The sequence below is a fragment of the Leptodactylus fuscus genome, chromosome 7, assembly GCF_031893055.1.
Source record: "Leptodactylus fuscus isolate aLepFus1 chromosome 7, aLepFus1.hap2, whole genome shotgun sequence".
Classification (NCBI taxonomy): Eukaryota; Metazoa; Chordata; class Amphibia; order Anura; family Leptodactylidae; genus Leptodactylus; species Leptodactylus fuscus.
The window spans coordinates 90775435-90798752 of NC_134271.1; the positions used below are offsets into that span (position 1 = coordinate 90775435).

Sequence of the window (23318 nt, forward strand, 5' to 3'; positions counted from 1 at the left end):
CAACCCTCTGCTTTTTCTGTTCTTGCCTGTTGTCCTTGGGTTCTCTTCTTCTGGCTCAAGACATATTGGTGCTTGCTCCACACTGGTCTTCTCCTACTGCTGTTGGAACAAAATGGCTGGATTCATGTCTATTGAGAGGGTATAGCCCACTTGGGCAGAACCAACACTTATTTCCTAGGGTCAGCCTCCTAGTGGCTGGGCCTATGTCCATGGTACAGTGTCCGCCAATGAATACTGCAAAAAAGGGATTTTACGCCATGTACAGAAATCCATTCTTTAATAAAAGGATACTGTATATACTCGAGTATACGTCGACCCGAATATAAGCCAACCCCCCTTTTACCACAAAAAAAAACGGGGAAAACTTCTTGACTCGAGTATAAGCTGAGGGGGAAAAAAAATGCATGATATTCTGTTTGTGCTCATGTTAATCCTAGCCGGCTTCAGGCCTATATGGTAATATCCCAGATGTCACGTGGGCTGGGATATTACCATATAGGCCTAAAGCCTGTGGTAGTAGTAATAGCCCGTTACTGCTAGCACAGGCTTTGGGCCTGTATGGCAACAAGCTGCTACTGCTACCATAAGGCTTTGGGCCTGTATGATAAATGGGCCTAGTCCGGAGGGTGCTGTTAAGAGGCGGATGCTGCAGCTGAATCAACCACAGAATCCGCCTGAAGAAAGGGCAGCTCGCTTCTTTTTCTGCGAGCCGGAACCAACATAGACCTCTATTGTGAGGGGGTGGATTTTGAGGAGGATTCTGCGTCAAAATCCGCGCCCTCTTTCCCCCTATCAACGAGCCCTAAATCAACTGACAGCTACCGCCTCTCCTCAGTCTTCTGTGTACAAGTTCAGGCATGAATAAAAAAAAAAAAAAAAATACCCACAGGATATGGAGGAGCAGAGCTGCCAAATATGTGGAGAATAAAATAAATTTCTTATAGCTTTATTACAAAGTTTCTTATAATGCTGATCATTTATAAAAAGTGGTTTTATAATTGAAGTTACGCTTTAAACTACAATGTCTACAAATCACTAAAAAGAGTCAGTCATTTAGGACAAACACTCCTAGCAATGCAGATAGACTGTGTGCATTAGACCTTGGTCCTATCCGTTTTACTGGATTCATAGTGGGTAGTATAGTTTGCTTAGCAACCACCTTACTTCACGTCTGAGCGCCTACAATATGAATACACCAAAGTAGTCACAGAAAGACCTTTGCTGTACAATAGACTGCTTCCTCAGGTCTCAAGTGACATAGCAAATTGTAAAATAGTGAATGTGAAATATACTCAAGTAAGAAAGACTGTACATTATGCGTCATTAAGAAGTAGTGTTGGAGGAGACCATGGGAGGGGGGAATTTTATTAAAAAATTCTTGTGTCCTACACCAATTAATAAAGATCCCCGACTAGTGCAAGGTGCACCTGAAATATTAAGAAGCTCTAACCACTTAATGAATCAGACGTTCACCTGTGTGCCAGAATGGAAAACTATGCCATTCAGGACTCTGGGTACAGTTCCAAAATAACGCTCACCAGTTTTATGGTGCAAGAAGGCATCCCAGCGTCAAACTGCCCTGCTTCACCCACATTTGTAGAAAGTGGCGAGGCATAGAAAACAGGAAACGCAGAGCATCTTTGGCGCAAAAAAGGGCTGTTTGCTAAAGATTTACCACTATAACACCCATCTATACCAGGCGCTGATAAATCCTCCCCTTTCCAATGTGCAGAAAATGGCGCTCCAGAACGGCTTTATCTCTGGTTTTATACCAGCTAGAAAATAGCTTCAGCTGCAGTATATTAAAATCAGGGCTGTGGAGTCGGTAGCCTAAACCACAGGGCCCTGCTCTGACCCAACTACTTCACAAAAGCCATGGTCAGTCAAAAGCAGTAAAGATCATCCAATTCATTAACCCCTTCCCGACATGCGCCGTAATAGTACGGCGCATGTCAGGTCTGTAACTATGGCGACCGCCCGGGAGCCGGGCGGCCGCCATAGCCGCCGGGTGTCTACTGCTTTAAGCAGTAGACAACCGGCTCTAATGCCTCCGATCGGTCCCCGGACCGATCGCAGGCATTAACCCCTCCGGCGCCGCCGTCAAAGGCGCCATTTTCCCGGCGGCGCATGGGCGCCGCCATTTTGGCAGGGATCGCCGGCTCCTGGAGCATGCTCCAGGGCTGACATCCCGTTGCCATGACAGCCGGGAGCCTTGTACAGGCTCCCAGGCTTGTCTGCAAAGCCTCTCTTTTGCAGGCTGGTCTATGCAGCCTGCAAAAGAAAGGATGCTTTTTTGCAATGCATTGCAATGCATTAGCATTGTAATGCATTGCATTAGTGATCAGACCACCTGGGGTTCAACACCCCTAGGGGGTCTAATAAATGCAAAAAAAAAAAAAAAAAAAAGTAAAAAAAATATATAAAAAAAATATAAAAAGAATTAAAAGTTCAAATCACCCCCCTTTCCCTAGAACACATATAAAAGTAGTTAAAAACTGTGAAACATATACATGTTAGGTATCCCCGCGTCCGAAATCGCCCGCTCTACAAATCTATAAAAATATTTTTCCTGTTCGGTAAACGCCGTAGCGGTAAAAATAGTCGAAAGTGCCAAACCGCCGTTTTTTCACTGTTTTGATTCTGATAAAAATTTGAATAAAAAGTGAGCAAAGCAATAACATTTCCCGAAAATGGTAGAACTAAAAAGTACACCCGACCCCGCAAAAAAAGACGCCCTATGCATCCCCGTACACTTACGTATAAAAAAGTTAAGGCCGTCGGAATATGGCGACTTTTAGAAAAAAAATTTTTTAACACAGTTTTGGAATTTTTTTTTAGGGGTCAAAATGTAAATAAAACCATATAAATTTGGTATCCCTGGAACCGTAACGAAACACAGAATATAGGGGACATGTCATTTTGGCTGCACAGTGAACACCGTAAAACCAAAGCCCGTAAGAAAGTCGCAGAAATGCATTTTTTCTTCAAATCCACCCCATTCTGAATTTTTTTCCTGCTTCCCAGTACATTATATAGAATAATTAATGGTAGCATCATGAAGAAAAAATTGTCCCGCAAAAATTAAGACCTCATATGGCTCTGGGAGCGGAGAAATAAAAAAGTTATGGGGTTTAGAAGGAGGGGAGTCAAAAACGAAAATCAAAAAATGCCATCGGCGGGAAGGGGTTAAAAAGCAGTGATTGAATTCATATTAAAGTAGATGGATAAACTGCATCTACCTATCTATATAAAATTAATCATTTGTAATCAGACTCCACAGCCAAGATAAAAACAGGAATGTGATTGTTCACTAGTGATTTCTCAGTTTCTGTTGTAGCTAGAGCTATAATATTGGTAGCAGGTGGTATAAAACCAGAGAGCCAGCTTTTTGAAGGGATACCTCCCTCTTTGGCAATTGCTAGATCTTTGTATATTGGCAACAGAGGGCAAATACAGGGAGGATCTCCCAGTTTTCTGCTAAAATAAAGTACAATCAGTTAATAAAGTAGATTACAAAAACCTTCAGCAAATCCCAACCTAGACAATAAGGGGGGGGGGGGGGGGGGAAGGAAACAACTGGACTTTAGATTTGTCTAAAACATAGCTTTAAATCACTGCATAACCTTGTGGCTAACTTGGGCCTTCGTCGGGCTGAGTGGCTTCATTACTCTCAAGTTGCTCACTTTGTCCGCTCTCTCCATGGCTCCTCCAAAGTGTCTCTCCCTACAACCTTTGAAAAGATCTGCTGTGCAGGCACTTCTACTAAGGGTCTCATCTCCTCTGTATACCAGCTTTTTTCTAATCAGGCCACTGGTTCCCTAATTCTGCATCGTTGGTGTTTGGTGCGGCTATTTCCCCGGGACAGTAGCAGATTGTCTGGTCCGGCGCCCAGAAATCGTCTCAGTGTATTACCTTTAGGGAAACGCAATATAAGCTCTTGATGCATTGGTACCACACACCGGCCCTCCTTCATGCCTTGAATCCCGCACTTCCCATGGAGTGTTGGCGCTGTAATGCCGCTGTGGGTACCTTGTATCATATTTTTTGGACCTGTCCTCTTATCCAGGGCTTCTAGCGGGAGGTTGAAGCACTAACGGATTCCCCTTTTCCTACAAGTGGTCCCCTTAGTTCCCCTTATATACATTCTGAACCTCCCTCCTAGACACCTGGGTAGTAAGACTTCCAGACTGTTCCTTCACCTCTGTACGGCTGCGAAGACTCTCATCGCCAAACAGTTCCAACCCCCCCTCTGTCACTGAGCTCTTGGCCCGTATTAAGGACGTGAGGAGTCTCGAATTTTTGACTGCCAACCTTAACAATACTTTGGATGCCTTCCATTCTGTTTGGTCCCCATGGGACGCCCACTGTGCATTACATGGTCTTTGAATCTGGTCTCCCCCCCCCCCCCCTCCCCCTCTTCTCCCCTTCTGTTTCTGTCTGTCTTCCCCAGTTCTGTTTGTTGTTGTACTCCTCCAGCTTGGTTCTCAGGCTGATTTATGTCTCAGTACGGGCGGGACCACCTCTGCCTCATTTGCATTTCCTTTATTGTACTTTTTCCACTCTCTGTTATGAATAAAAAATTTCAATAAAAATTACAGTTGAAAAAAAAATAAAAAAAATCACTGCATAAACAGAATTGCATGCAACAATTCTGCATGTCTGTGGTCACCACTAGAGGGAGCTTATTACACACTCTTATTGAGTCCAATGGATGACTAGTGTATAGTAAATTCCTAAGCTTATCCTAGCTGCTCAGACGACTACTACCCAGCTATTATTTTACACTTGTCTTTGCACAGCAGCTCTAAGCATATAAGCACGGGGTAAAGTTGGAAAGGCCATTCTTTTTTATAAAGCAATAAACAGACATCCTGCTGACATTCACATTATGTTCTGTAGGACTTCACTTGATTAGAAAACAGCATTTCCACCTGAAGTAACTTGTACACCCTTCCTCCACAGTGTTTCTACCCTGTGTTTCACCATGCCATTTCCCTTGTATACACCATTTCACAAGAACAATTACATGAAGAAACCAGTCTAATCTGAGTGATAGATCGTCTTGGCAAGATAAAGGAATGTATGCAGTAAAGGCTGCAGAGTGACAAGTATAGCTTACTACTTCTAAACAAATAAATGAGCGTTGCTTGGTCATGCTCTTACCTGTTAACCAAGACATATTTCCAGGAATTTTCTTCCAGTAGTCCCCAGCTGCGTTCTTCTCTGTGATTCCATATCGCCTTGCGATGTCTCCATTAGAACACAAGGCCCAGACCGTTCTTGCACTAACTGCCAGCTGACATGCCTGCAAACCTGTAACAGATAATAAATGCTGCAAGGGGCTGAACACTTCTGTAACCACATTTATTATATTAATTTTAAGGAACTTAACATCTAGTCTTTTATTCCTACACACCAAACAATCCCTGTGTTTAGGCCATACATTCTTTGCATATGCCACTCTTCTACTTCTGTCTTATCAAGAAGAGAGGGTGAGAGCTAAAGCAAGAGGGTCACTCTCTACATACTGTGTAGCCTGTAACTATAGAGATGGATAGCTCTGCGTATTATCAGTATGCACCAAACCAAGATTATTTGCCAACTTGCTTTTTGTTTTCAATCAAGCAATATAGTGAGGCAATAATATAAACGTTTATACAGTTTACAAGTGCCAAGATAAAACCACAGAGAAGTCACTGCATACTACTGCTTACGCTAGGTTCACACCTGTGTTCGACACTCCGCTCTGTGGTTTCCGTATTCTGCATGCAAGAGGACGGAAACCACAGACCGGGTCTGGCCATGAGCGTTTTATGCTCTCCGCCGCGAAACCGGTTTTTTAAATCCGGACACAGAGTACTGCATGTCCGACTCTGTGTCCGGATTAAAAAACCCGGTTTCGCGGCGGAGAGCATAAAATGCTCACCGCCGCTCACGGCTGGACAGCTTTCTCACCCATTCAAATGAATGGGTGAGAAAGAATCCTGCAGGTTTCCGTCTCCTGCTCTGTTTTATGCAGGAAACGGAAACCTGCATAACAGAGTGCCGGGCGCAGATGTGAACGAGCCCTTATCCAGACTACAGAATGATCGACTGCACAGAAACATGCCATTTCAGAAAAACATGATGATAGGATGTGTATATCTACAATGGGTACATCAAAATAAGGGAGCATTCACACTACCGTCAGGGTCCGACAGGTAGTGTCCGCTCCTAGTGTCCGTTCAAAATCTTGCACGGACATTAGGAGCGGACACTAGCTGTGTCCGTGACACTTTTCATTCATTTAAATGGCAATCGGGTGCGTTCTTTTGCACTCTGTGCCCTTCCTTCACTGTCCGTTTGTAAAGATATCCGACTTTTCAAGAGGACAGAAAAAACCTACATGTAGGGTTTTTCTGTCCATTTGAAAAGTTGGAAGTCTTTACAACTGGACAGTGAAGGACAGGCAAGGAGTGCAAAAGAACGCACCCGATTGCCATTTAAATGAATGAAAAGTGTCACGGACACAGCTAGTGTCCGCTCCTAATGTCCGTGCAAGATTTTGAACACTGACACTGACGGTAGTGTGAACGCCCCCTTACTGGACACAGGGATATTACTATCTGATAAAGTGATTGTATGCCACTAGATGTGTCATTACTTTATGGAGGTCAAACTTATGGAACCTTCACTGACCCAGAGAATGAAGGGGTCACCAAGCTGGTTTATCTTCCATCTCATTCTCCAGCTCTTTCATAAATGGCCGAGAGCCACGTTCAGTCAGAAGCAGTAAAGAACTTTATTCAATCCTACTAATATTATATTATATTATAAATATGAAAGTTTGAGTGTTTGGATGTTAACGGTTGAACGGATTTGAATGAAATTTGGCACATAGATTGTAACCTCGATTAAAACATAGGCTACTTTTTATCTCGGTAAATGACATGGCTTCACAACTGTTATGAATTTATGTTCACATACTATATTATACTGATCTTGGCTGCAGCTTATCTCAGCTTCTGATAAAGCCAGGTCTGTTAGCTCTCTGTGTAAACACATAGCTAACCCTCAGTCCATTTTGTACATGCATTTGCATATTATCTAACCAGCTCCAGGCAACATGCTGACACACTGGATGGAAAAACACATTTAATCCAAATTGGCAGTTTTCTACTTTTAAACATGCCTGGAAAAAGAAAATCTAATTTGTTGCAAAATTCTAAAACAACTACAGCTATGAAGGTAGCCAGAAGTCAACAGAGTTCTCCTCAAACGGAGCTGATAGGGATCATCGGCGCCAAAAACACGCTCATTATATGGTGTCCCAGTGAGCTGCCAGAACAATCACGGCACAATGCAAGGAATGAGTTCACTGGCAGGCCAGCTTAACAGCTGCCGAAACGCTGGAGCAGGCAGCTCATCGACGCTCACAATACACTCATATGGCGTCCCAGCGAGCTGCCGATATGCCGGAACAATCACAGGCACGGTGTAAGGAACAAGTTCAGCAGCAGGATAACTTAAGAGCTGCTGAAATGCCGGAGCAGGCAAACCATTGACGGCAGCAATTTGCTGAATATAGGCGGATCATCGAAGCCAACAACACGCAGACGAAGTCGTGGGCAGAGGCTAGTGAAAAGATAATAACTGCCTATCATAGTACATATGCAAATAAATTAGACATCCAATTATAACATATTAAAAATTGTATAATTTAGCTAAAAAGTCAAACGTTTTTGGCACTAATTTAGTATGGAATGAAGCTCTACTGCCCAGTTGCCCCCTTTACTTTCTTTACCTGCATAATGGTGCTATAGTTGCTTGCTGTCAAGAACTGCAGCATGGCCTAATTTAAGTAATAAGGCTAGGGGAGTGATATGCACAGAAAAATTAGAAAGGTGTTGCAGCCTCTTTATTCTCAGGATTGTTGAGGGTCCCAGATGTCAAATCCTCACAAATTCTAAAGTGATACTATAAGCTAGAAATATGCGATCACTTTATATGCCTGGAATACAACTTTAAAATTAGTTATGGCCCTGTTCTTACCAGGTACATGTTCCCAGTCTACTCCAATGGGCATCTCCTCAGTAATGCCAATCCGTACGTAAACATTGCATTTGTTGTCCAGCGTCCACAGCATATTGTCATTTGGACTGGAGTAAACATTTATTAGGTTGATCCCCACAGGCTGTAGAGAAACAAAACAAAAACATGAAAGTCAGATATTATGCTGTTAATATGCAAACATTTTAGGCCAAAAACTATTTTGTACTTTTTGCCAAAGAATGGAATCCTCACCTAGTCCTGCTCATAGTACCTAACCATTTACTACAGTGCAATAATTCAGGTCACCCTCTGTGGGTTTTAACATATTAGGTACAAAGTTCTCTCTCTCAACCAACGGTTCGCAAACTGTGGGTCATGACACCTTGGGGAAATCGTGTGAAGAATGCCGGGGGTTGGGGGGGCCCTGACAAAATTCTTGTCCAAAAGTGGGTCCCGGCTTCAGAAAGTTTAGGAACCACTGCTCTAGACAAACAGCAGGTGACTACACAGATATATTATAACCAAATCTCAGCTGTGCATATGGGACTATATCAACCAGGATTTTATAACTTGTAGACGTAAGCAAAAACATTCCTATTTACTATCAACAAGCAGAGGGTCTAGTAAACTATGAGAAGTCCTTTATTGCATTTGTTACTTTTGGTGTGGGCGTCCCTTTAACAGCTCAGAAGGCTGGAATAAATAAATAGAGAGGGCGCCCAGCAGTGCAGCTCCGGTCTATCCTGCTAACACCATTTGAGGTTACGGTTATATTTAGTAGCAATCACTGGAAGGACTGTTGTTTATACACAGTTCTGCGATTCTCCAGAAGATCTCTGCATTACATCAGGTATAATGCAGGAGGTCATGTGGAAAGTATGCCGGCAGCTGGTTGTGGATCCTCTGAATATTTTAATGGCGTTACAAACATTATGAGACAGCCATGTAGGCTCAGTGCCGTGCATTCCGAATGCAAACCATATTTCTTCCTCATCCGTTCATTATGTAAACTTCCAATTTCTGTTCCAAACATGCAAAGTGTTCATAGGCACACAATAAAAATCAAAGAAACAGGAAATGTATATTTAAATGAAGCTTAATCATTATATGATGAGACGTTTGGGGCTTCCTAATATACTTTGTGTGCCAATTCACTTATTTCAAAATATCTGCTTTCTGGCAGTAGATGGACATGTGAGCTTAGAATGGCAGTGGATACAAAATGTATTTAAAGTCCAACTGTTAGTTTTTGGGGGGTTTTTTGTTTCTTTTTAATGCCTCAGGGGGATAAAAAATCTCTCTCTTTATTAAAATAGCATGCAAGCTGAAGGAATTCATCCATCTTATGAATGTGTGTATCTTAAAAGGATTGCTCACTGGTTGCAAGTAACATTGCAGGGGGTTTGTCCACAAGGTGTGTGGTATTCCAGTTCAACTCTATTGTCTTCAATGGAGCTGAGCAGTAATACCAGTCTCCACCCATGGACAGGCGTGGCATAATTTCTGAGAGAAACAGACAAGTTTATATAATACAAGACAAACACTTTAACGCTAAGGCCCCACTTGATCAACTGCAGCAAAAAAGCACTGCGGCAAAAACCGTGGTGGGAACGCCTCGCGGTTCTTCCTGCAGCGCTTTAAACAGAAAGTTTGCAGAGCTTTCCAACACTGACTTTATGTTGCAATTACACCTATGGGGAAACCGCCGGAGTTTCCGTAGGTATAATTGACATGCTGCAATTTCCAAAACATGCTGGTTGTGGAAATCGCGGCGTGTCCGTACCGCGGTTTTTACTGCAAAGTGAGCATGAATCTAGAATCCCATCCACTTTGCACTCACTGTAAAACTCTGATTTTTCCCGGGCAAACAACAAAGTCCCTATTATTACCTGTATTGGGGGCTCGATCATGATCCACGCAGGGAGCATCATACTTGGATTGAGTGGCTGAGTCCCCACACGGAAGTATACAACTCCACTGGTGTCACAAGCCCAGATATGCTGGTTGCCACAGGACAGACTGCACAGCTTGACTGGACCTAGCAGAAGAATACAGAGTATGGGTGCACATTAGAAATCTTGCCGTACAATATGGACCTGTACGCACTAACCTGAGACTTTCACTGTGTATACACACTATGAGCAGAAAGTGTGGCAGTGAACTATGGTAATACTAAGTATTTTTCTGAAACTTGATCAATTTTAAAAAACCAAATAAAAAAAAAATTACAACATCTATATAAACAATCCCTCAGAGTTCAGAGCTGAATTATATCTGATGCTCTATAGCACCTGCAATAAAATATTTTCTGGATGATGCCATATGCTATACAGCTCCAACAAAATTTGGCAGGGGTGTACAGATTAATCAGTAAAAAACTGTCTAGCAGCAGACGACCACGCAATCAGATGACCACGACGTCAAATGGTGCTTAGGACACAAGTGGACAGAGAGAAAAGGATGGCAGCTGGGGCAGCAAATATAAATGGATTAGTCTCCCATTTATACCTACCCACTGGAGGAACAGGGGTCTTCTGACCACTGCTAGGCAATTCATAATGGCCACTGGTGCTAAAAAAAGGGAGAGAACTAGAGAGCAAGTATATAAAACGGTCTTCAATAAAGAGTACCTCAAATGACAATGCCAACTAGGTCTTGTGCCAAAAGCATAAAAATAGTAGTAGCAGGTACTGCCAGAAAAGCTTTCAGTATTGTATAGTTGCCTAGGTATCCACACCAAATGGGTCTCTCAGTTTCACCACATTTATTGATAGTACCCTTTAAAGTTTATGGGATGTATAGTCACTTGTCTGTTTTCAAAGAGTAGAATTCCCATATTTGGAAGTCCCACAAATGTGTCAATTGCCGAACAATTAAAACAACTCCATGCCAATTATTTACCATGCTGCTTTTCACAATAAAAAGATGGCAGTGCCAATGAATTAGCCAAATGAGAGCCCTACCACAACTACACTCACTTTCCTGGTCTCCAAGCAACCGAGACGCATTTCGGAAAGTAACAGAGGCATTTATAAGAAGCACACAATGCACAGATTTGAATAGAAATACATACAAGGTCCCCCGGTTACCTACAGAGACCACACCCCAAACAAACGAGATCATATTCCAATTACACATTACAGGGATCAGCTCTGTACACAAAGAGGGAGAGAAGTGCTAGAGGCAAAACTGAAAACCTCATATTTACAAGTACAGATCATTCTGACCACCAGCTACTAGAAGGTCAATCACAGGGTGAATTGGCTACAGTTGGGAAATGTGGCGGGAAGATTAACCCTGTGAACCAGAAATAGCTCACACTGCGTGCATGTGGTCTGCAGAGTATTAATGATCAGATTTACACTGCTGGTATGCCGGCACTGGACACGCAGAGATCCCATTACCATACAGCAGAGCTGGTTAGATACTGAGCATATCTGTTGTCTGCTTGTACAACGTGTTACTGAGGAGCAATGCTGCTATCTGGTCAAATCTCAACAAAATCAATGAGCGTTTCCACTCACTCACTCACTCACTCACTCACTCACTCAGAGATGCACATTGTGAACAAGTTATCATGGCTGGGTTTCTAACAAGCCCCGGATTATAGAAAATTCCCACATTCATGGTCATATCCATTGTCAACCAAACAAGACAAAAGATAGTAGCCACTAAGATGGATACAGAAAATCTTAAACATTTTTGCAAATCTAAATAATTAAAAATTTTGCAGAGTAAAACTTTTACCTGTCTACAAATTTAAATATAGCCCTGTTCATGGGAAAACCTCTAACTAAAAGTGCATGCAACCTCAGGATATAACAAATTTTTCATTTTGAGAGATTTTGCAGAATTCCAGAAATATGGATATTCCGTCAATGAAGGCAGTTAAAAGGAATGGGACCATAATGGGGCATTTTTATTATGCCCTGTACTTCAGTGTTTTTTTTTTTTTTTGTTTCTGCACATTCTTCACCACTTCTGTAAAAAGGGCCATTGGCCCAGCCAGATTTATCATAACTTACACTGGAAGTGTGCTGTAAATGATACGGGAAATTTACAGTAGATAATAGCAAATTTACACTAGCAGAGGATGCGCGTAATTTATGAGGCGGCATGTGCCTCATCATAAATAATAAGCACCCTCCGCCAGCAGAGGAGCTATGAAGATTGTAGTTAGTAATGTCAGTCTTCATTACTCTGCCCCATTGACTTTATTGTCCTGGCACTGTATGGTACCATATTGTTGAAAAAAATCTCCATAAGACAGCATATGTAACGGAGAACATGACAATTTTTGAATCAGACAGAAGAATGTCCATATGAAATAAGAGGCATATTGTGGTACAGTGGGGCCCAATAGACTGGTATAAGCGCCCTATTACGGCCCTGTACAACCTGGAGGTTGTACAACACTGAAAGACAGCAGTGTATAAGACATTGGAAAAACAAAAAAAATGAACAGAAATCGTGTCTAATGAGCATTTTGTTCCATATCTTTTCAGATGTAGCAGCAGTGAAGCCCATAGCTAGAATAAAGCAGCACTGAAGATAAGTCCTCAGTCCACCGTTTTGGGCCTACAGCTGCTACACAGACCTAAACATCTCCAATGTAACAGACTACAATGAACACGGTGTAGTCTGATCCTGCAGTCACAACTCCCTTCCATCTGTCCCTTACTTCTTACTAACAAGCAGGAGGGGACAAACAGAAGGGAATGACTGCAGGATCTAGTAACACAGATCTTTGTGGTCGGTTCTCATAGAGATGCACAGGTATGCATAGCAGTTTCAATGACGACTATTTGCAGAGTTGAATTCTATTTCATCTTATATGCACTGAAGCAATAAAATAACATGGGTGTAAAGTCGTGCATAGCTTTTACACTGATCTGTTTACTTGTGCTTCTAGTTAATGACATAAATGCAGCAGAATAAAAACAATAACATATGGAGACCATAAATCATTAGGCCCCTAAAGACAACATTCTACAGTTTGACATTAAGCTGCAAAGTCGTCCTAGCGTATGGGCCTCACAGCTATGTGTGACTTGTCTAAGATATCGCTATCACATGAGTCTCCAGCTGTTGAAATATGTCATACAGACGTCACTGGCCGACCGGGTGGCATTGAATATCACTTATAAAGCTGTGTGGCGGTTCTGTGCCCGCCAACTAGTACATTCTGCGACACGCACTCGCCAATACAAAATCTGTTCTGTCAGAGACACCTATGTATGGGTTTTCTGGGGTGGCAACATGTAACCATGACAACGACATTGAAACCTGCCACTCCGGGCTGAAAACGAAGCAGGCGCTCTAAGTATAGACGTCCTAACACAGATAGTGTAACCTTACACGAATGTCACTCTACAGATACAGCCGTTTGATGGCAATGGGCAAATATTGGATTTACAGAGAACTAAAATGCAGCTGGCATGTTCTCCAAGTTTACAGCAGATCTAAGTCTGACAAGTTATTAAAGGGATAATGCAACAAGAAATGTTGTGGGAGATCAGAACCATATTGCTGCCCCAACTAAGAATAAAAAAACAAAACACTAAACAGTAAGGATGAATATTACAATTAATATTTTACTAATTATTTAAGGTATACATACTTTTAGATTCCATTGGTTTCTGTATGTAGGTAGACTTACCCAGTTGAGACAAATCCAGTTGTGTCCAATGCATCCCGGTTGGACAATTCTTAGACAAAGTGCGTATAAGCACTCCACCCTGGTTATCTAGAGCCCATACAGCATCGGCACAGGCCGAGACATGGATCATCTCTGTCTCTGGGGGAAGCTGAACCGTAGATGGTCTATATGGAGCAGTCAGGTCGCTTAAGCAAAATAGGTCTTTTCTGCTTTGGGACATCCATAGCACATTTCCTGCAAATGTGACATTGGAAAATTGAATTATATTGAGTTTATATTAAAGTGTACCACCAATGATATAGAAAACCAATTATAGCACAGGAGAGAATTTACTAACTAACCTACACTATGAAAATAGAAGTCATATTTGGTGCATGACTGATGTGAGCCTCAGATGCACCACTTGCCACTTTGGGTTTTTTTTTTTTTTTTATTAAAAGGGATTCTATAATTGCGAAAACAAATTTTTTACTAAGCATATACTTGCATAGCCTTTAGAAAGGCTATTCCACACATACCTTTTGTATGTTAATTCACTCAGTCGTTTTTGAATGAGCCCGCTTTTATTCATATGCTAATTAGCCAGCAACCAGCGCTGGAAGTTCCAGTGAGCATTGTCTGCTGTGTGTGTGTGAGAGCAGGAAGGCTGCTGCTGGTGACTCATCAGCCTTCCTGCTCTCACACACAGCAGAGAGAGTTCTCACTGGAACTTTTGATGCTCGTTGCTGGCTAATTAGCATATGAATAAAAGCAGGCTCATTCAAAAACGACTGAGTGGATTAACATACAAAATGTATGTGTGGAATAGCCTTTCTAAAGGCTATGCAAGTATATGCTTAGTTAAAAATTAGTTTTAGCAATGATAGAGCCCCTTTAATTCATTTATGAAGACAGTGGGCGGAGCTCAAGGTAGCCCAGATTTACTTTAACCCCTTAGCGACCCTTGACGTAACTGTACGTCATGGGTCGCATGGGGATGTATGGAGCGAGCTCACACGCTGAGCTCGCTCCATACACGGCAGATGCCGGCTGTATCATACAGCCAGAACCTGCCAATAACAGCAGCGGTCGGTGCCCGAGCCGATCGCTGCTGTTAACCCTTTACACACTGCGGTCAAACGTGACCGCAGCGTGTAAACAGCGCAGGCGGCATGGGCGCCGCCATGTTTCCCCGATCGCCGCCCTCCTGAACGTCACATGAGGGCGGTGATCGGTTGCTATGACAGCCGGAAGCCTATTGAAGGCTTCCAGGCTTGTCTCTGCACTAGATCTATTAGACGATGCCAGAGGCATCGTCTAATAGAAGTGCTGCGATTTTGCTATTCACTGCAATACTGTAGTATTGCAGTGAATAGTATGGGCGATCAGACCCCCTAGGTTTCAAGGTACCTAAGGGGTCTGATCATAAATGTAACAGAAGAAAAAAAAAAGTTTTTAAAAGTATTAAAAAAAATAAAAAAAATATAAAAGTTCAAATCACCCCCCTTTCCCTAGATTAGCTATAAAAGTAATTAAAGAACATTAAACATAAACATATTAGGTATCCCCGCGCTCCAAAATGCCCGAACTATTAGAATATTAAAACATTTATCCCGTACTGCGAACAACGTAGCGGCAAAAAAAATAAAAACAGCCAAAAAGCGTTTTTTTCAACACTTTGCCTCTTATAAAAAATTGAATAAAAAGTGATCAAACCATCAGATCTTTCCCCAAATGGTATCAATAGAAACGTCATCTTGTCCCGCATAAAAAGACACCACAACCAGCTCCATACATGGAAATATGAAAAAGTTACAGGTGTTAGAACATGATGACACATTTTTTTTTCTATTTTGCAAAGTTTATCATTTTTTTAAAAGTATCAAAACATTTCAAATACTATATAAATTTGGTATCACCGCGTTCGTACTGACACGTAGAACACAGGTAACATGTCATTTGTACCAAACAGTGAACGCTGTAAAAATTAAACCCATAAGAAAATGGCGCAAATGCATTTTTTCTCCAATTGCACCTCATTCTGAATTTTTTTCCAGCTTCCCAGTACATTGCACAGCATATTGAATGGTGCCATTACAAAGTACAATTTGTTATGGCTCTTGAAATGTGAGGAGGGAAAAACGAAAATGCGAAACCAAAAAATGGCCTGGTCCTTAAGGGGTTAATTCATGCCAATAAACAGAGTTACAGTATAAATCTACATCAGGCCCTTGCTAGTGCAGATTTCAACTCTGGTTCACAGGACCTCTTGAAACACTCAAGAGTTATTAAAATGTCTGAGCCTCTTAAAGGACTTTTCCTACATGGGATAGCGGATAACTTGCAGATCAGTTGGGAGCCCAACCATGCTCAGTGTTCGGGCTACATACTTCAGTTATCTATGGTGCTTCCATTTAAATAGATTGGTGTACACTCCTTTACTGCCAATCCATTCAAACAATCTGGGTGGTCAGACACCCAGTGATCTGTAAGTTATCCCATGTCCTCTAGATAGGGCATAATGTTCTGTGGGAAAACCCCATTTAATTATTATTAAGGCTGAGTTTGTATCAGTGGGGAAACTGATTAAGATTGACAAAGGAAATTCGAGTCTTAATAAATTCACCCAATTGTGGGATGTTTACTATGGCTGTGCCTAAATAATGATAGAAAATACTTACCGTATTTTCCGGACTATAAGCTGCACATAAAAACCTACGATTTCCTCAGAAATCGTAAGTGCGGCTTATAGTCCGGTGCGGCTTATATATGGATGGAAGCGGCGGCAAAGACTGTGTGCCGCTTCCATACATACATAAAAGGCACCGTAAGGGTGCATTCACACTACCGTTTAATCTAACTTTTACGGTTGGGCTCTATCAGCATGATTTTGCTGATAGAGCCCCTCCTCGCCTGCCGAGCGCTTCCAATAGAAGCGGCTGGCACGCGGGGGGTTAAGCGGCCGCTGGCAAAGTCTGCCTGCCGCCGCTTTCAATAAGATATAATGCGCACCGGACTGCGGCTTATAGTCCGGTGCGCCTTATATATGAACCGAGACGGACTATAAGGCGCTCATGGGCAATGCGGCTTATAGTCCAGTGCGCCTTATAGTCCGTAAAATACGGTACATCTAATTTTAAGTCATTTTTTCCCCCAACTAGCTTGATAAGGGGGATGCCCTTAAAATGAAATAATGGGGATATTTGTAGTAATGTAAATGCACACAAATTCTGGCAAAATTTGTAATACAGTTTAAAGAGGGTTTTCTGAGCAAATAATATTGATAACCTTAGAGGATGTGCATGTTAGACTCCCTCCAATCGGATATTGATGTCCTATTCTGCCGATCAGCTGTTGTCACCAGCTATTATATGGAGAACAGAGCTGGCAGCAGATAGCTCTGCTCTTTGTGTCATGGCTTAGAAGAGTTTCTGCCGTTCAGCCCCTTACAAGTGAACGGGAGCACAGCCATTATACAGAAAACACAGCTATCCATTTCCGGCACTGCTCTCCAAATAGTGGTTGTTCAGAACAGCTAATCGGAAGGAGTCTTGGGTGTTGAACCCCAGCCCAGCTGAAAATGGTATAGGGCTGGACAGTTGATCAAAAAATAATCAAAATGGAAAGTCAGCTCAACTAATCATTGTGTACCTACATCTAGTATTTCAATTATTTTGCATCCATGCCATTCTGTCTTGTCATTGTATGCCAAATAACATCAGAATAACCAAAACCAAAATTGAGTGACATCTAAATAGAAGGTTTGGCATGTAAAAGGGGGAGAGTTCTAATTAATCAAATGTTCAATTAATCATGATTTTGACCCAAAGACGATCTACCCTTAGGAGAGGTCATCAACATCATTTGCCTGTTTATTATGCTTGTGCAGACATGAAGGCTTATTCCAACACTTACCTTCTCCACTTGGAGAAGCAGAGGAGAAAACATTTAACCATTTTGTGGTGGATGCTGTGCCACGTGGTACTATCTGATGCCAATAAGTGCCTGCAAAACAATTATAACAAAGAATAAAGATCATCTGGGGATGTTCCTACAGCTCAGCTAAAAAGTATATGGGATGAGAAAGATCTAGCTATATATCATATTCTCTTCCTCAGATCAGTGGAAACTATTTAAAGAACTATTTTTACCACCCCTGCACTACAGGCTTCTTTCATTTATACTGTTCTCATCCATACAATCCAGATTTTCCTTAGTAAATAATCAAGACACCACCTTGGCTTCTAGATTTCTCTTTTCCCTGCCATCATTCTCATTGTTATCGGAACCCAAGTGGTTCCAGTCTCAGATTGTCAGGAGATGTCCAAATTAATTCATTATAATGAGCTTGGAAAAGAAAGATCACCAGGACTCAACATGTGTTCTCTATGATAATTCTCTCAGGTTTATTGAGGTTGCGCACAGGATTATAAAAGGAAATAATGGCTTCATGCCAACTTACGTGTCACACAATACATCATATATAAATGCATATTATAATTGGTTAAAGAATAAAATGGGCATTTACACATCATGAGCACGTGGCCAACACATTAGTTAACACAAATACCCGTGTCCGCTATCTTGAGTACCTGGCAACACTGGCTCATTATTGTGAGTAGACCTTGGAAATGTTTCACAATAAGGCTGGTCTTACACGACCGTATTGATTGTACGGTCCGAAAGTTACTGATCAGCAACACTAGTTGCTGATCGGCAATATAGACATCGCAGACGTCCATGTCCTGCCGCACTCATCCATAGAGTTCTATGGGTGAGTCTGTGCAGTGTCGAAATTCACGGCCTTTGTGGACCTGTTGTAGAAATTGAGGACCTCAGTTGCGGCCCGGCGCACCACAGATAAAATATCCGGTGGTGTAAGAGGCTGCATTGAATATAATGTGTCCGCAAATGGTCCACAATTGAAAACCCTCAATTGCGGACTTACATTACGGCCAAGTAAGACCAGCCTAAGACCGAACTCTTGTATCATGTTTCCCAAATAAAGAGAGTATGGGAGTGAGGCGGACAGCCGGAACCATCTTATCAGGAGACCTTGATAATAAGTTGTGAGAAGAACTTGCTTAACAATAAGGCATTCTAATGAATCAGCTTCTTATAATATGCCGAATATATTCCCTTAAAGTGATAGAAAATTGGTTGAGAATCAATGGTAATTGTGTCTAATATTTTCCACCACATCGTGATTCATAAGTAAAACATCCCATAAGAAGCTATGCAAATCAGTCTACAAGTGCCTCAGGTAGGGGCTGTATTTGCCAGATTTGCCTAAAAACAAGTCATGACAAAGGTAGAGGCTCAAAATGTCAATCACAACTAAAAGGGCGGCAATGGACAGTGAATTCAGAGGGGAGCTGGAGTACCTGCAGTTATCCGCAGAAGAAAGTGGCGAATTGTACCCACCCGCAAAGCAGTGGCTGGTTTACATATCCATAAGATAGATGATTATCCCTGCATTGCTTCAGCTGTTTTGAGACTACAAAGGTATGTTTCTGCTGCTGATGAAGGAACGCTAAATGGCACTTTTATTGGATTGGGAGACATTTTGGATCTGACAAACTGCTTTTACAGGCCTTTTAACAGTACTAGAATTTATGCCATATTAAGCATGGACGCCCTGCAAATCCTGACAGTGCTAGTATGCAGTCCTGGCCACACATGGGCCTTATTGAGATGGAATTACTTCCAATTTTAAAACATCGCCAGGTCTTTGCGAGCACAACATTAATTTTCCTGGCTGACCTTTCTCACCGACTTGATGATCATAAGTTATGAATTTACCCTTTAAAGGGGTTGTGCTGTTTCATGTATCCCTATCCACAGGATATATGTCAGACAGATAAAGATCAGACAGCTGAGACCCCAAGTAATACAGAGAATAGAGGTCTGAAAGCTCCCCTGAAGCATCCCTGCCAAAGAATCACCAGTGCACTTGTGTGTTTATTTACTTCTATGGGGTTGCAAGATATTACAGTTCCAGAAAGCCCACAAAAGTGAACAGAGAGCCATATATGCAAGTGCACATGCACGTTCTTCACAGGGAGGCTTTAGAGGGACTTTGGGGCTCTTGTGTTCCTGATCGCTGGGGCTCCCAGCAGTTGGGCTTCAAGCGATCTGACACTTATCACTCATCTCACGGACCTTTTGTAATGGCACATCCCCTTTAATAAAAATCCAACTGAATAACAACACATTTAACACGATGCTCTCCAATGACGCTCACCTATGAGATTGCCCTTCGCTACGTGAAACTCATTTTTGCCAGACGTTATCCATACGCCACTGCTGTTGACTCCTAGTAAACTGGGCTGGCACTGGGACTGTTGTGACCAGAATGTCATGCGAAGCTTGTCAGCTACTTTTTCTACAGGTGCCTGGGCTACTGTAGCCACCGTCTGTGTGGCCTGGATCAGGGTTTGGAACAAGGTGTAATGATCAAAGACAACATAGTCTGTAATACTGACCTGTAAAATGCAAGGGGTGTCCATTAACAAATTAAAAGGACATTTTTATGAAGCTTTTGTGACAGCTGCACCGTATAAATTAAATTTATGAAGCTATATCTTTCATGGCATCCTACAACAATTATTGTCAGCTGCCCCATCAATACAAACTATCATTATTCACTAAATAACAGAAAAAGACAAAGTGCCTACTTGCCACCAATGGTCATCTTCTCCTTGAGGTCTTTTGGAGGTGATTCCAGTCCTGAACCACAAGTTGCCATTGGTATCCAAAGTCCATACTGTTTCCTGATCCCCCAGTGTCACGCAGACGGGCTCCAGAGCTTGCCTTTCACTGCAATTGCAAAATGAGGATTACTGTAACCTGTTATACAACACCTAAAACAAAATGGATAACTAGTGTTTTGGCCATAAATGAGAATACACTTTAGTCATTTTATGTATGTGATGCTACCTGGCTCTAATTTTATTATTTGTATCAAAATTATTATTCTCAAACACATTGCTGATTTAGAAAATCTTGATTAACCCTTTCGCTGCCAAGGGTCTCTGGAAATTTTGCACCTCCAGTAGCCAGAGCAATTTTCTCAGTTTTGAGATGGACAAATCAAAGCTAAATTGCAATATTAAAAAAGCATCCAACCCCCCCCCCCCCCATACCTATATATTTTCTTAAAGTAGACACCTGCTACATTGTCAGAATGCCTCTTGGTACTGTATACGAACAGGCACCTTCATGCAGTTTTGATTTAAAGTGAATGTTTTATGAAAAATGCTAATAAATGCATATTAGTTGTTAAAAGCGGAAACCAAACAAAAAATGTAATGCACCAAACCTCCTAAAAATAAGAGTTCAACATGTGCAGAGCTCATACATATCACTATAGACTGCACCCGCATACACGGGTCTTCAGAAAATCGCTAGAACTGGAAGGAACAAAAATCTGCTTTGGAGCTGGAAATGTTAAAGTATCATCCTATAAAATGTAGGGATTACACACCATGAAAAGTAAGTGAACCCCTTAACCTTATATATTTTTTGAAAGTAGACAACCTGAAGATTACAAATATCTTAATGGGTCATCGATAGCCACATCCACCTTCATGCAACTTTGCAACCAACCCAAATAATTTTTTGAAAAAATACGCTAAAACACATATTTGCACCTAAAACTCATGTTCAATCTCATATTCATATACAAAACACATTTAAAATAATAGCTTACGGTGTATACAATGCGTATATATACATTATATGTACTGCAAACCAACTACAACAAGAGCTCAGACTCCCAAAAACACGAATACAGAAGACAAGCAGGATTTTGCATCACTAATATGTTAAAAAGCTATACTGCACCTACCAAACTGTGATTGTGATACCAAAATCTAACTTTTTTCAGAGTACACAGCATACCGTATATAAAAACACAATTTAATAGTTCATATATACAACCACCTTCATTCATCTTGGCGGCAAACAGAGATTGCCAGCAAAAATTGCACAAAAATTCAAATCTGCCACTAAAGTGCGGCTCAAGAAATCCCTTTCTGCAAACATAATGTATTGTACATAAAACTGCAATATGTGTGGAGTTCATACATACCACACATGTATATATTTACAGGGGCGGGTGTTAAAGAATTGCCAAAAACGCAGAAGTGTGCCACCCCATTTTGTGCATGCAAATTAAATAGGACTTTACATAAAAATGTTATTTTCCATCCCCCTATAAACATTTTAGCAATCTATACGTTCATCTTTAGTGATAATTGTTATTACTATTATTTTAGCATGTAACTGACATCACTAGAGACATATTTTACTGTAGAAAGCTCAGATATAGACAGGACAGGGATTGGGTGAAATGTAAACTTTATTTGCGACTTTGTGTATATGTTGTGTAAGTGTTTGGTGTGACTTTTTTATTTTTTTTTGGCGCTGCGACCTGGACAATGGTAAACGTCTGGGTCACAGCACCAATAAACGTCCTGGTTATGTTCAGGGGGTATAACATAAGAATACCCCACTAGTAAAGCTCAGGGGGGAATTACATCATACCTGTATGTGACAATCAGAGGCAAATGTATAGTATGCTCTCTGACTGGCAGGAGAAGGGTTAATAGGGACAGAAGACTCCCTGCCACCCCCCTCCTGTAGTCACATATAGGTTATGTACAGAGTCAGATTGTTTCTCTGTCTCTCTCTGTCTGCTGGGCTGCTCGTGCCGCTCTCCCTTTCCTGTTACAGTTCGCAAATTGCTTGCTTAGACAGGAGGGGGGGGGGACACTTTGGAGCTCTATATCTTTGGACTGCATCAACATATCTTTATGCTTTCAATTGCATTTTAAAGAGGATAATCTCATCTTTAAAATGATACCAAGAACTTGATGATTGAACTTACTTTTGGTGCGATTCACTGTTGAAAAGCCGTCGGGAATTGAGATCTGCAGTTGGATCTCAATGGTAAATAGCGTTTTCAACAGTGAATTGCTCCAAGACTGTAAGTTCAATCATCAAGTTCCTGGTATCATTTTGAAGATGAGATTCTCTTCTTTAAAATGCATTTTTAAAGCATCAAGATATGTTGATGCAGTCCAGAGATATCGGCATTAGTAGGGAGGACGTAGTAACTACATCCGCGGCTACTGAACTGCCACCTTGGGAGCACGTATAGCTACGTGCCTGGCAGTGAAAGGGTTAAACATTTTATTTTCTTAGTTTTAACGGTCCCTCATACAATGCTTTTAAAATTACAGTTCTTTTTTCTTGAAAGTTTACAAATTTCACTAAAATAAAAGCATTAGAAAGTTTTACCCAATTTGTTTCAGTCACTATGAGATTTCAATTACCGTATATACTCGAGTATAAGCCGAATTTTTCAGCCCAGTTTTTGTGGGGGTTGGAAAGGGGACGCAATGACACCTAGACGGGCGAACGGATTTGGCTGAAATTGCGCACATACATACCTTGTGTCCCAGATTGAACAATAGGCTACATGGAATTCCCGTACACCACCGCAATTCACTCCCGTGACCGGTGCTTTTCACTTTTGAATTTGCTAAAGGACCTGGGACGCTGTAGGACCTGGGATGACGTCATCCCAGCCCCATCAGCAGCTCACCTGGATGGGTGCCGCTTCTATATGTGGGCAGAGCTATCA

The 23318-nt window shown here is 41.7% G+C and overlaps 1 protein-coding gene across 2 annotated transcripts in view; it reads right to left on the bottom strand.

Moving 5' to 3' along the window:
- TECPR2 (tectonin beta-propeller repeat containing 2) overlaps nucleotides 1-23318 on the bottom strand; it is a 68304-nt gene that overhangs the window by 3079 nt on the left and 41907 nt on the right. For both annotated transcript variants that reach the window (XM_075282483.1, XM_075282482.1), the window contains 7 exons: nucleotides 20347-20488; nucleotides 19914-20154; nucleotides 17585-17674; nucleotides 13691-13924; nucleotides 9921-10069; nucleotides 8032-8173; nucleotides 5164-5313 (listed from right to left, as the gene is read on the bottom strand). In XM_075282483.1, coding sequence (XP_075138584.1) covers nucleotides 5164-5313; nucleotides 8032-8173; nucleotides 9921-10069; nucleotides 13691-13924; nucleotides 17585-17674; nucleotides 19914-20154; nucleotides 20347-20488 — 1148 coding nt within the window. The remainder of the gene's footprint in view (nucleotides 1-5163; nucleotides 5314-8031; nucleotides 8174-9920; nucleotides 10070-13690; nucleotides 13925-17584; nucleotides 17675-19913; nucleotides 20155-20346; nucleotides 20489-23318) is intronic.